Genomic DNA, 14,513 nt, shown 5'->3' with positions numbered 1-14,513 from the left:
ATTCATTACATTATACCATTTAAATATACTACAATTTTATTTGTCAATTAAATGTCAATAAAGCTGAAAAATTAAAAGAGAGAGAGAGAGTGGGTGAGTGACTGTTGGGGCAGCCTTAGAAAGAGACATAGATGGTTTTAATTGAAAAGTAGTGAGAAAGTGGCAGCGGGAGTAGGTGATAGCAGGATATGAACCCAGTGAACAGAAAGCCTATGCAGGCAGAAACAGCCTCTGCAAAACTCATTCCAAATCTCTGTCTTCCACTAGGCATGGGCTGTGAAGTGCTAACAGGCGGCACACCTGGCATCCCAGAATTGACTTTGGCACAAGGCAGCACATGCTAATCAGCAAGCTGCCAGCCCACCAGCCGCCCTCCTCCCTGCTGTCAGAGACTCATCATAGCCACTGCCAATTAGGAAAATGACTGAAGCAAAATACATTAATAAACCATGGCAAGGAAAATTAGAAAGCCTTGTGAGTTCTAGTCTAGAGGCAGATTTAAAAATTGTTTCAGGAATATATGTGGACAAGTTAAGTTTGACTGATGAGAATTAATTATTAGTATAGGTATAGGAGGAGAATGAAAAGTGTTTTGTGCATGATTTCTTTTATTGTTAGATTTTTCTAGGATGTGAAAATATTACTTCCATACAGTTATGACCATTGAAGTCATGGGCAATTTATCCATCCTCACTTCCTACACTGAAATCCATGTAGTAATAGTGATGAGGAAAAAAATTAAAAGCATTTGTTGAGTACCTTCTATACATTATATACTGTGTAGGCACTTCAGATTTACTCATTGTTAAATTCTGAAAAAACAAAAAAGCCTCAGTTAGGAAAGTAACTAGTCCCCATTTACAAACAAGAACATTAAAACCAGGAGCTGTTAGTAGGCTTTTCCATTATCATACAGCAGGCCAGTAACAAAGAAAGAATTTGACCTTATAGTTTTCCCTCCAACTCTAATGCTTTCATTTTTTTTGTACTGTACCATTGTGCCATCAAACTACTTTTTCTTTCTCTTTAAGACTGAAGTCAGAAATATCCTGGGTGATTACATGGGTGAGGCAGGCTTACCAGACGTAGACCAGAACTTGAGGCGAACATTCAGATTTGAATTCTAGTTAATCATTAGTATCAGCAGCTGCTTATTGAAGTGTTTCAAATTCCTTGCCCTATGCCTTGTCTAGAAGTTCATACTGTCAGATTATGTTATAGCAACTAATACACTACATGGCTTTTCAAAGTTCATTCTACCCAGGTGTCATATTCTGCATTTTTAACCCAAATTAGGATAGTTAATTGAGGTCTTAAAAAGTATAGTTACTTATAATAGGATCGCCTGGATATTCGAAACTTCTGTTTAATCTGAGGTAAAAAACTTGATTACTACCATTTCTCTATAATTTACTTTGTCTTGGAATTGATTGGTGAAAGCTTGATAATCTTGTATATATGGGAGATTTCAGGTATTTCTAGACAAGGATTTTTGTCATTCTCTTGTTTTGATTTTTTTTGGTAAATATAATTTTCGTTTCATTAAAATTTGAAATAACAAAAAATATGGCTTTTCCTACTTTGATTATTTTACTCTTTATACAGGTTTAGGTCATTAAATATGTACTTTCACTATAGCAAAATTTGAGTGCATACTTATTCTTAATTTTTTAACTTTCAAAAGAAAGGATAAAAGCTATTATTTATTTTCAAATATGTACTAGTCTTTTAAGGAAATGTTTTCCACTTGGGTGACTTTTTGTGAAAAAATCTTTAATAATGCATTATTCATCACAAATAACATAGTATCTCCCCAGTTAAATCACCTCAGGGAGCTATGAGAAGTCACTAAACTATTAACATTTGAACAGTCACCCTGCATTTTATGGCAATGCAATTGCAAGATTGAAATAGAAAAAGGGTTTGGAAACAATGAGTAGCTTATATGAGATAGTGTTTTCTGTTGTCTCCTGTTCTTTTATTGTCTTACTGTCATCCCACTGAATTTATTATTTTCTTTTAAACTCAAGAAATCAGAATATTCTGTTTTAGTTCAAGCCGCTTTAACAAAATACCATAGACTGGGTGTCTTATAGGCAACAGAAGTTTATTTCTCACAGTTCTGAAGGCTGGAAATCTGAGATCAGTGTGCCAGCGTGGTGGGGTTCTGGTGAAAGCCCTATTTTGGGTAGTAGACTGCTGACTTCTCATTGTATTCTCACATGGAGGAAAGAGAATAGGCTAGGTCTCTGGCCTCGTCTTGTAAGAACACTAATCCCATTCATGAAGGCTCTACTCTCATGACCAAATCACCTCCCAAAGGCTCCACCATTCAAATACCGTCACATTGAGACTTAGATTTCAATATACACACTTTTGAGAAAGACAGACATACAATTCATAATAATTACTGTAACATTTAATTGTTACATTAAATTGGACCTTTTTGAGTAACAGAGCATTGGTGCTGGGATCCCGTAGTGATATCCCTGGCAGGATGTATTCAACCATTTTTAGATTCAATCTTACCCTAATCCAGAACTTCTACTTCATTCCTCTTTTATTTGAGATCAAATGTGAACCATGCTAGATTTCTTGGAAATCACCTCTCAAATGTAAGAAATTGTGATTGAAGGTTAGTTCTTAAAAGAGATTGGTCTTAAGTCATAATGACATGGATGAATCCATTTGATAGCATCAGACTATCAAATTGTGCCTGAAAGAGTTGAATTATCTCCTCTTAGAAATCTAGGAACAGAATAGTTCAGACTGGATGAAATAAAGTTATTTAATAAAGCCAGATGCATGTGTATCAACTCTGAAAATATTTCAGCCTTTCTTGGAACAGTGGAAGAATAGAGGGGAATCTAGTTCAAGGTTCTTCTTTCTCATTCCTTGTAAGGCAAATAAACTATTTCTCAAGGTGGAAAATGGATAACTAAAATAAAATATCCCAAGGCTTTTAGATAACAATTTAAGCTTTAAAATTCCTAAGTGTTCTTCGATTTTTCCTAAACCACCACTAGATGGGACTATCTTTGGTTTGAATTCTTAGATTCTTTATCCATACTTTGGGATCTTAATGTACTCAGAAATATCAGGGAGGCCATAGTGCTCTTTATCTGACAGGTTCTCTATAGGCCATTTGCATGTATTATTAAATGTTCAAGGCTATATGATGTATATTATAATCCCCATTTTAGAGATGAAGTCACTGAGGCTCAGAGAGAGAAAAGGGAAAATTGAACATTTGTTGGGCAATTTTATGTATTGTTTCCAATGGGGCCTATCCGAGTTCAGTGTCACCCCAGTGGTAGGGGGAAGGAAGAGAGATAACAACGGTGCAGACATGTAGTTAGCATTTTCCCTCTGTGCTTCCTCAAATTATGGCAGTGAAGAATCACAGGTCATCGAGATTTAATAGTTTTATTAAAAATATATTTTAGAAAGACAAAACATGCCCCAAGGAGGCACATGGATAATGACAAAGCATGCCCCAAGGAGGTACATTGTCCCAGCAATGAGAGCTGCAACAGAGCGCTGTAATTACAACCATCACAACAACAAGAGAGCAGAAAGAAAAAAGAAAAAAGAAGGCCCAGAAGGGCAAAATGGGGGGAGGGGCACAAAAGAAGGCCCAGAAGGGCAAAAGGTGGGGGAGCAAAAAGAAGGCCCAGAAGGGCAAAAAGGAGGGGAATAATAAAGAGACTCAGAAGTAGGAATGTCTGCCTTATATTTGGGTGGTGATGGAGTGGTTCCAAAGGCATTCCTAGGTGATTGGCAAGTGGTCATTTTGATTGACACCTAGCTGCTATATAACTTTGCCTAGTGCGCATGTGTTTACCCAGAATACAGTCTGTTATAATTGGATTCAAGAACTTCCAGGCATAAACATAGTATTATTATGATCTTCTGCACAGGCATCCGTAGCCAGATTAGGCCAGCTAAGACTAAGACCCTCCTGTCCTTTGTCTTCCAGGATGCAGGAGGGATTTTCTAATTACCAATAGGGTGTTCTTTGGGCAGTCTCTGTGCCTGGCCCCTATTCCTTTATTCCCTGTCACTCATGTCTGACTAACTACCTAACTATATAAGGCATATAGGCTCGTACTTTATCTTCTCAACAACTTGAAGAAATATAGTTTCCATTTTTCAAATGAGGGAAGAGGCTGAAGCTTAGCAAGATCACATAGTTGCTAAATGTGGCAGAAGCAGAATCCAAATCCTTGCCCAATTTTAGTGTATATTTGTCCCTATGTATAGCTACTTCTCAAGCAATTTAAACACATCAATACTTGATATGAATTTATCAAGTAGTTAAATGTAAGGGTTACTTTTATGATATTGAAAAATACATGATACGGACATACAATTGACATTGAAGGAGAATACCCTTTATATATTAGGCAGTATAATTTAGAGAAGAGTGTGGGCTTTTGAGGCACTCTGCATGGGTTTGTATCCCACCTCTACTTCTTGAGGACAGTATGGTCTTCAATAAGATACTCAACCTCAGCCTCAATTTCCTCATCTGTAAATGAGGATGATAACAATATCTAACTCACAGGGTTATTATTAGGATTAAACAAATTAATACATGAAAAGTTCTTATAATAGAATGTGGCACATAGTAGGTGCTCCTAAGTGATACTTCCTATTATTCTATCTGGAGTAATGTAAGAATATGAGATTTATGTGTAAAAGGCATGAGTTTATACTATTCTTATATTTAAATTGTGATGTTGTGATTAAACCACTGTTTTATTCTAAAGCTTACTAGATCTTAACTTGTATATTTCTTCTTATAGAATCTGTAAATATGGTTCACCAGTGTTACTGTTTAGTTTTTTAAATTAATCCTTTCGTTTGGTAAATCAATGGATAATGAATATTTGTTGTTGCTAGAATCCGAGTTCCGTGGCAGTGTTTTAAAAAGACATGATGAGCCATGTGCCCACAAGCAGCTCAGAGTGTGGAGGAGTGAGGCAGACATGTAAATAAATAAATGAAGAAATGGATCATAGGTACCAGAACAGAAATATTCCAAAATAAGCGTAAGTCTCTGATACCAAGACCATCTTACCCTGGATGTCTCATGCCACAACTGTTAAATGAGAGGGAAGTGGAAAAACCTTTAATTAAACCTTGTCTGCTTTCTTATTGCTCACTCCAGAGAATAGTTTTTAGCTGGTGCTTAGCTTAATACCTTTTCTATGACTTAACTTTAGCTTATTATATATATGCAATATAATATATATATTATGTACATAACAATATATAGTACATGTATACTATATACATACTGCATATATATGCATGTGTGGATATATAAAATATTACATATATAATTTAAGTAGTACACATAAAATATTTAAAACCTGTGCCAGAATGACCATACATTTTTCTATCCCCATATCTACTCAGACATCCATTTCTCTAGTCATTGGATTCTAGAAAAACTAACTATCATCAGGCTACTTTTGTGTATTTGTGTATTTAACCCCAAACATACACAAACATATCCACTCATTTCTATGTCTATATCTACACAAATAGGTGTATTTGCTTCATAAATTTATTTATTCCTTCATTCAGTTCAAAATATATGCCAGGTACTATGCTAGGCCTTATACATATAATGTAAATACAAATGATAGGATCTATACCCTCACAGAGGCTACAGTCTGTTTGAGGGGATTGGCAGATAAACAATCGCATATATTATGATGTGTTATGTACTAGGAAGGTGCAAGGTGCTCTGGTGACATGAAAGGGGCTCTCAGTCCAGACCTGGTGTATTAACTAATCCTTACAGCTTGAGGCTCCACCACTGATTCCCCAGAGTTCTGGGATATTCGTATGAGTATATGTGTATGTACATCCATACTTATTGCAAATAAATTTCAGTCTATATCCATTAAGGTTTTCGACATTTTACTAATTTAATAGCCAGTATGCGTAGATGTTAAATTAATGTTAGTAACATTCCTGCATGAATTTTCTTCTCACTTTCAATATTAAACAATATGATTTTGCTTATACTGTGGTGAAAGCATTAAGAAATTTGGCCAAATTGTATGTCATGTTTTTTCCAAAAAATATAATCAAGACAGTTAGTGAGAAAAAAAAAGAAAGTATATTAAGAAAGCTGACTAAATAAATCAAGTACATATCAATTAAAAACTTAGTTGATTTCTTAACTTTTTCTATCCAAGCTATTTTAAAATGATGTAGTTATAATAATATTATAACAATAATCAGACATTATAATATATTATAATTCATTTTATATGCTTTTAAAGTCCCCCCTTTTAAGATAGTTAGCATGAATGCAGTGAACCATTAGAGCACCTGTGCTTCAAATTTAATTATGCTCGCCAAATTCAGAGATTTACGAATTTGCCTTGTTGACTATCAGTCATCTGCTGCAATCAGTTCATTCTTTACTTCCAGAAGGTTGCCTATATTTTACTGATTCATTATCTTGCTAATTATTACCTCATTTTTTCCAATTATCTGTCAAACTCAATTACCCAGAATACAACCTGAAACCCAAGAAGAAAAAAAAAATAGATATCTGACTAATAACATGGGAAGTTATAGAAAATCATGTATTAAAATCAAGGCACTAAGCTTTAGTTTTCAGAGCTGATAGTGAAGAGCTCACGAGTTCTCACTTCCATTCTTATAACAAGAGAAAGCCAAACAAACTGAAAATTAAATACTTTCATTGCATTCATAAGAGAATTGAGGTGACAGGCAAACCACCATCCCAAATTGTTCACATTCAGAGAGACACAGCTAAGATTTTTTTTTTTCTTTAACCTGGAAGATATGCTGCTGAAGCATTATACACTGATAGAGGCACTTAAATAATCATTTTGATGAATTACTGGAGATTGAGCTACAAACTCCGAAGGTCTTATGGGGGAGCTCCACATATTTATGAGTTTTACCTCCAGGAATCCCACCAGAGAATTCTTAGGGTTAAGATCTGAGAAATAATCCTTCTTGACTGTGGTAAGGGAAGGAGCAAGGAAGAGGTATTTTTTTTTTGAAATACACCAGAGCCTTCTCCATAACAAAAGCCTATGTTCAAGAGAAGGGACTTGGCTAGAGACTCATCCCTCATCCCAGCTGATAGAGGGCATTCTCTCCACTCCACTCTCTCTAGCCTTACCCTTTCATCTATGGGGATATGAGAAAATGAAACCCTGTCATCAGATCAGAGCTTCAAAGGAATAGATGGTGCATGCTGCAGCCAGAAAAGGGCGTAAGGAAAATGGGGAATAAAGCTGTACGGGAAGCGAAACATTTGTGAAGGTTATAGCCTAATATATAGGACCTCTAGAAATTGAGATTTGATTGGAAGATTTTAGAACTGTCCTTCATTCCATTCTGTACACCTTATCAACCAAAACAGGAAGGATACAGTAGAATAGCAGTAGGTTAGAGCAGAAAGAGCTGAAGACAAGACTCTGGGAAGAGGAGTACTTAGGAAAGTCCAAAGTCAAAAGGGAAAACCACAATAAGAACACAAAAGGCACTTGAGTCCTGTGGCACCTGTAACTACAGAAAACATTAAACACACTTCAACTTTTAGCTGGATTAACATAAATCCTACACTAAAGTTTTCTTTATCTCAGTTCCTATTAACCAAATCAACACGTTCAGCTTACAACAAAAAATTAGACTGATATACATCCATTATGTCTCAATAAAACTGGGAGGAAAAAGAAAATATATTAGATGGCATGTCAAAGGAAAAATGAAAAACAAAAACCAAAACGCACTCTATAGGTGAAAAGCAAACAATAGAACCAGACTCAGATATGGCACAAATGTTGGAATTAATAGACAAGGAATTTAAAATAACTGATAAGTATGTTAATATCATTAATGTAAAAAGTAAACAATATCAAAAAAGAGATCTGTTATGTAAGCAAAGAGATGGAAACTCTAAGAATCAAAAAGAATGATAAAAATTCAAAGAAACAGTAACAGAAATGAGGAATACCTCTAATGGGCTCCTCAAGGAACTTAACATGTCCAAAGAATGAATATATATATATATATATTTAAAACTTTTTCAAATTAAAATTCAAGCAGGAAAAAAAAAAAAACAATCGAACAAACAAGAACAATAACAACAAAATAGGACAAAACATCCAGGAACCATGGTATAATTTCAACAGGTATAACCTATTTACAATTGGAATATCAGAAGAAGAAAGTGAGAACAGAGCAGAAGAAATATTTGAGGTAATAATAGCTGAGAACTTTCCTAATATTAATGAACAAACCATAGATCCAGAAAACTCAGAGAACACCAAGGAAGATAACTATAAAAAATGAACAAACAGAAAAGCAATCAACAAACAAAAAACATACCTAATCATATCATATTCAAACTGCAGTAAAGCAAAAGCAAAAAGAAAATATTGGAAAAAAAAAACAAAAGAAGAAAAAACGACCACCTTAACAAGAGGAACAATAGTCAAAGTAATCTTTTAAACAAGAAATACTGATCATGTCACTACCCTGTATATAATGGTTTCTCATTGCTCTTGAAAAGAAGTTCTATCACCTTAAGAAGTTCTATCACCTTAACACAATCTTACAGGCTGTGAATAGTCTGGCTCCTGCCCCCTTCTCTGGCCCCATCTTCCAGGAAACCATTTTTTCCTGCCTTCTCACCTTGCAAGCTTCTTTTCCTTCTTAAATGTCATCTTCACCATGTCCCTGGGCTTCTGTGCATTCTTTTCCCTAAATCTGGTTATTTTCTCTTGTCTGGTGACCACTTGTATTTTCCTTGTATTTTCTAAGAGTAGCCTAATTCAATATGTCAGTCTAGGTAGATCACATAATTACAATTCATCATCAACCCTGACCAGATATAATGTTAATTTACATTGTGCTTTAAAAAAAAGTCTAACTTATTTGGTTTTGCTCACATTCCATTCACAGCTCCACAGTGTCCAGCACAAAATGGGGACCAAATGCATACTTGCTTTATAAATGGAAGAATAGAGTTCTTGCAATTATCCTAATAGATCAATGGTTATCAATTACAGATCATTAGGGAAGTGGTTTTAATAAATATTTATTCATTTAATGACCTCCTACCCACTACTGGGCACCCTTTTACATTTTGGGGAGAATACACACAAGTTCTAATCCATATAGCTGACTGGGGTATACAATCATGTAAACCATATAAATGCGTTATAAAATGATCATGATATGATAGAGGTCTGAATAGGACCAAGTCATAAGTGCCTTTAAGATCGAAATCCTGCAGAAGGAACAAATGGAGCCGTGTGTGCTACAACATTAGTAGGTTGTTCACTCCTTGGGTGGAGGAATCTTTGCCGTTTTCTTTTGTGGTGTGTTCCCAGTGCCTATAAAAATATCTGGCATTTAGTAGGTACCCAATAATTTATTAAGAGAAGAAATTGGAGTTAGCTAAATAAAAAAAGATGGATGAGGAACAAGGAAAAAATTCTAGGTAGAGGAAACGATATGTTGCTCAGACTGACAGAATATACATGTCACTGCAATTTCAACCTGAAATATGAAAATGGCTTCATTTAGATTTTAGGAGCTTTTTACCAAGAAAAAGACTTTAGGAAGAAAAGGCTTGAAGGAGAGAGATATGAGTTTTGGATTTATTAAAATCCATGATATATTCAGGTGAGCAAACAAAAAAATTTGTAATCCCTCACAATTATATTGTCCACATTATAATTAACCTTTCAAACATTTTCTCCTGGATTATAATCAATAGTTTCTAAAGTCTCTCAAATTTTCAATTAGCTGGGTTTGAGTTAATTAGATTTTATGACAGATACATTATACAAGTTCTAATTTTTGTCTCTGACACATAAAAATTGCAAGATTTTTATCATTCAGATGTAGTACAGTTATGACTTAAAATCTCAACCTTAAAAATAAAAATAAAATTGCAACTTTTCATAGTGCACTTAAAGTGTATTTGTAAATCTTATCATTTGTTTGTTTGTTTATTGTTTTGAGGGGAGGTATTATTTCTCTGTCCATTGTGCTGAAGGGGTTGGCGGAAACTGCACTTGTTATCAGAATGTCTGTTGTTTTTGCTGTTTCTAGCAGTAACCAGCAGGTGGTATCAAACAATTTCACATTTCTGTTCTATTGCAGACTTTGTGTGTGTTTGGTTTCTAAGACTTCTCCTTCCTAACTTCCACCCCACATTATAAATGCTCACACACAAGCATTGCATGGGAATAAAGGTCTAAATGAGGATTTTATTTTATTATTCTGATTTCAATCTGTTTTGATTTTGCTTTCAGAGTGATATTTTTCTTTCACATGTGCTGAGGTTTCTTTTTACAGTAGAGATACTGCTTTATATGCAATAACTCATTGTTGCTCTAACAACACTATATGGGAAAACACTACTTGTAATCTTCACCTCACAAATGAGGAAACTATGGTACAAAGAGGTTAGGGAAACCTCAAGTTTGTAAAGATTAGAACACAGGAACCTGGCCTTGGAGCCCACAGTGTCAATCTCTGCTGAAATCGCTTCCCCTGATTTGATTGTCTTCTTTCATTGCATGTTTTCACTCAAAACCTGCCATTCCTTTACTTTGACACCATTTGCTCAGCTGCAAATGGTGTCAAAGTAAAGGAATGGCAGGTTTTTGACACCTATACCCTGAAATAAGAGATATTGTGGAGACTAAAACTAGAAGATAAAAGAGCTGTGTGTTAGATGGGGAATGCTCACATATATTCCACATATGCATAGAATTTTTGTGCTAAAAACACCTTGAGAAACTTGCCTTTATTTTACTGAAAAACAAACATAAATGTCCCAAAAAAGCATTGGGTTATAGCAGTCCCACAGAGGTGATAAAGGAAGAAATGGTCTGTTAAAGAAATGATGTGGAGATCCTACTAAGTATAAAAAAATGCCCATCATTGGGAGACAGGCATGTCGGAGGTTTGTGGGCTTTCCAGTTAAGTGCACCTCTTTACTAATGCCTAGCTCTTCGATTTACAGTGTAAGGGGACCAGGCTACACTGTCTACGGCCATGCTACCCCAAACAAGCCCGATCTCGTCTGATCTCAGAAGCTAAGTAGGGTCGAGCCTAGTTAGTACTTGGATGGGAGACCACCTAGGAAGACCAGGTGCTGTAGGCATAAAAAATGAAAAAATAAGGGATTGTAAGCTGACAAGGTCCTTGCAATCTGTGAGGTCAATCAAGGATTGCCTCGCCTAAAAGAAAAAATTAAGAAAGAAAAGAAAAGAAAAGCTTGCTGCTTCAAGTGAAAAGAGAAAAGGGAAGGGAGGGAGGGAAAGAAGAAAGGAACTTATAGTCAGTGTTAACAATGTTATTGTTAAGTTACCAAAACCAGGTAAAAGAACATAAAATTCAGATATGAAGAAGATTTGAATATGGTGAAAAATAATCTCATAATAGATTCATACTGAAATTGCTATAACATTTTATTATTTAGATGACCACCAACAGTTCATGAGGACAACTAGATTATTTTTTTAAACCAACAGAAATTTAAAATGTTCCTTAAAATTAGTGTATTACATTTTGCAAGGTTTGGGTTTTAGTTGCTTGTTTTATTTTCTATAGATTCTAACCTTCATTATGAAAGAAATGATATCCTCACAATGCTAAGCAATTCAGAATTAATTTCATACTTAGGTAATTATGTATAAAATGAAGAACTTCTTAATCGTAGTTCCATTGCAATCACTGTTGTGGATGATTGGTCAATTGTCTACCATGATTCAAATAAATGATGAACAAATTAATATGAGGCTTTCTGTAGAATTTTTAAAAAATCATGTTAATGGCAATAGGTCAACTTAAAGTGTTGACTTCAGTCTCACAGTCTTTTTAACCTCAATAATACTTAAGAAGAAAAAAATAGAAAGAATTCATACAAATAAAAATGAAAACTGAAAGGATTTCAGGGATTTTTTTTTTAGTAGGTTTTTTGTGTGTGTGTGTGTGGATAAAAGTGGCACTGAAAGTTACTTTGAAAAAAAGAAAAACAAAAACAAAAACAAAACTACTTCTGGTGCTCTCCTGTTAGTGTCTGTTGATGTTTTTGGTTCCTATCTCTTCTTCTACAGGTGTAACAACTGTTCTAACAATGACAACTCTAAGCATCAGTGCCCGGAATTCTCTCCCCAAAGTGGCTTATGCAACTGCCATGGACTGGTTTATTGCTGTTTGTTATGCATTTGTGTTCTCTGCCCTAATTGAATTTGCAACTGTTAATTACTTCACCAAAAGAGGATGGGCTTGGGATGGGAAGAGTGTAGTAAATGACAAGGTAAGTGAGAACTTTCTTTTCACCAGGAGTAAGAGAATCCCCTGACAGATGTAGCTTATAACAGATACATTCCCAAAATTGACATTAAGAAGATTCAAATATAAATTATATATATATATATAAAAATCATATAGATTTTAGAGTGTGTTCTTGCCTGAAATACTTTAGGAGTGCTTGTGGTAGTAATACTTCTGTTAAGATCACTCCCTAGCATCTGGTGAGGTTGGACAGTGTGTCAGGCACTGTGCTAAGTTATTTTACATATGCTCTGTCATATAATCTTTACATCAACTTTATAACTAGTTGTTTCTTTTTAATTTTCTTTTTTTTCCAATGAAGAAACTGGGCTTAATCAAGTTATTTACTTGTCAGAGCTAAATACAAGTAGTTAATAAGTGTACTTAAATCAAAATTTGTCTGATCATTAAATTCATACTGTTAAACACCAAACTGTTTCATAATAAAGAGATTTGTAAAGAAAAGTAGGCATTACCTTTAACTGCTATAAAATTTAAAGTCTTGTTAGTGCTATAAAATTTAAAGTCTTGTTACTCTCACTGACTTCCATTTCTGTTGCTTGGATGTAAAAGTCCATGCACCACTATTACCTTCTCCTGTGTTGTATACAAGAATAAGTAAGTAGGTGCTGGGATGTCTAAAATTTTTAAGTTGCCCATATAAGTCTATAAGACAAAAGTTATTTATTTCTAACATTAACTCCTGTTGGGATTATTGGTGTCCATTTTTAGTTTTCCAGTACTGAAGCTAGTGGGAGTTGTGCATTGATATATCAGCTGTTTCCTTTCTTATTGTATAGATTATTATTCATCTACTTTAAGAAGAGTCTTTGGATATACCACAGTGAGATATAAAGTTTTCTTATAAGAGTAAAAGTTATACTTTCAGAATTTCTTTTAACGACATATCTGCTTAGATGTGCTTCCATCAAATTTGGAATAAATACTTATCATTTCATTTCCTTTTCAGTTATCTGAATGTAAATATTTTTCCTAATTTTCATGACCGTATTACAGTTTAAACATATAAATGTGTTATAGTTTAAAAGTCCTTCCCTTTTCTCTTAATTTTGTAAACTGTAGAACTGTTAATGAGTTCTGATTTATTTTATTTTATAATCTATGGTTTGCAAACTAACAGCCAATGAGTAAATATTAAAGGGAATGTGATTAATTTTCTATCTGTAATCTCCAGATTATTTTAGCATTTCCATTACATTTTATTGTTGATTTATGTTTTCATTCCCCATATAGTATACCGTGTTTTTATTGCTATCTATGAAATGACTTCTTTTTAATTATATTAGTTACACGTGCACTTTCATATTTACATTTTTTTTAAGATAAAATGCTAGTTGGTTCTTTGTAACTATGTCACAAAGGATAGTGGTTTGTAGTATAAATGCCCCTTATAGTAATTTACCGATATATTGTATTATAATGCTATGAGGGTGCCAATCAAATTGATATTGTGATTTGGCATATCAAATAATATGCCTTCTCAACCCCTGAACTTGGAAAATAGAAGTACTCATAATTGCAATAAACATATTCTTGATAATGCATTCTAAAAGCTATGACCTACTACTAATAAATACTGGATTTAAGTCTACCTACATATCAAATCACACATAGTGAAGGTAAATCAAGGTTGAAATCATTGATGTTCCAACCTAATTTGGGGGAAAACAACTAATGAAGTTTATATTATTCCAGTTCTCACTGACTCAGTTTAGGGGTTAAGTTAAAGTAAACCTTATATCAGGCACATTGCTTAGCTAGAGCTCCAACCGCAGTGGCAGGTACTTCAGTGATTTTTGTTGAATAAAAGAACAAATGAGTTTCCGATATTAAATCTGGCAATGTGAAACCAATGAGAAGTCTCTTTTCCCTTCATGGAAAATCTTTTAAAATTTAATAATGATGAATTTATCAATGTATACTCAATCCAATTTCATGATTCAAGTGAATTTTTGGAGGTGTTTCCTCGACCCACTTTGGAAATAACCAGGTCCTTAAACTAAAAGGAAATCAAATAGAGTGCTCTAAACTAGCCCATCTGAAAAAAAAAGATATATATATATATATGTATACATTATATATATATGATATATATAAATATCATGTATATATAAAGCAGTCTACCTCTGTTT

At 34.2% G+C, this 14,513-nt stretch overlaps 1 protein-coding gene and 1 pseudogene across 4 annotated transcripts in view; both read left to right on the top strand.

The window, feature by feature from the left end:
• The window catches only part of GABRA2 (gamma-aminobutyric acid type A receptor alpha2 subunit), a 123,563-nt gene that overhangs the window by 97,373 nt on the left and 11,677 nt on the right, over nt 1-14,513 (top strand). For all 4 annotated transcript variants that reach the window (XM_025040286.1, XM_025040288.1, XM_006922470.3 and 1 more), the window contains exon 9: nt 12,141-12,343. In XM_025040286.1, coding sequence (XP_024896054.1) covers nt 12,141-12,343 — 203 coding nt within the window. The remainder of the gene's footprint in view (nt 1-12,140; nt 12,344-14,513) is intronic.
• LOC112471521 lies at nt 11,067-11,185 on the top strand (annotated as a pseudogene).

The sequence above is a fragment of the Pteropus alecto genome, unplaced genomic scaffold, assembly GCF_000325575.1.
Source record: "Pteropus alecto unplaced genomic scaffold, ASM32557v1 scaffold57, whole genome shotgun sequence".
Taxonomy (NCBI): domain Eukaryota; kingdom Metazoa; phylum Chordata; class Mammalia; order Chiroptera; family Pteropodidae; genus Pteropus; species Pteropus alecto.
The sequence above is the reverse complement of the archived record's forward strand: the minus strand, read 5'-3'. Positions and strand labels throughout refer to the sequence as shown.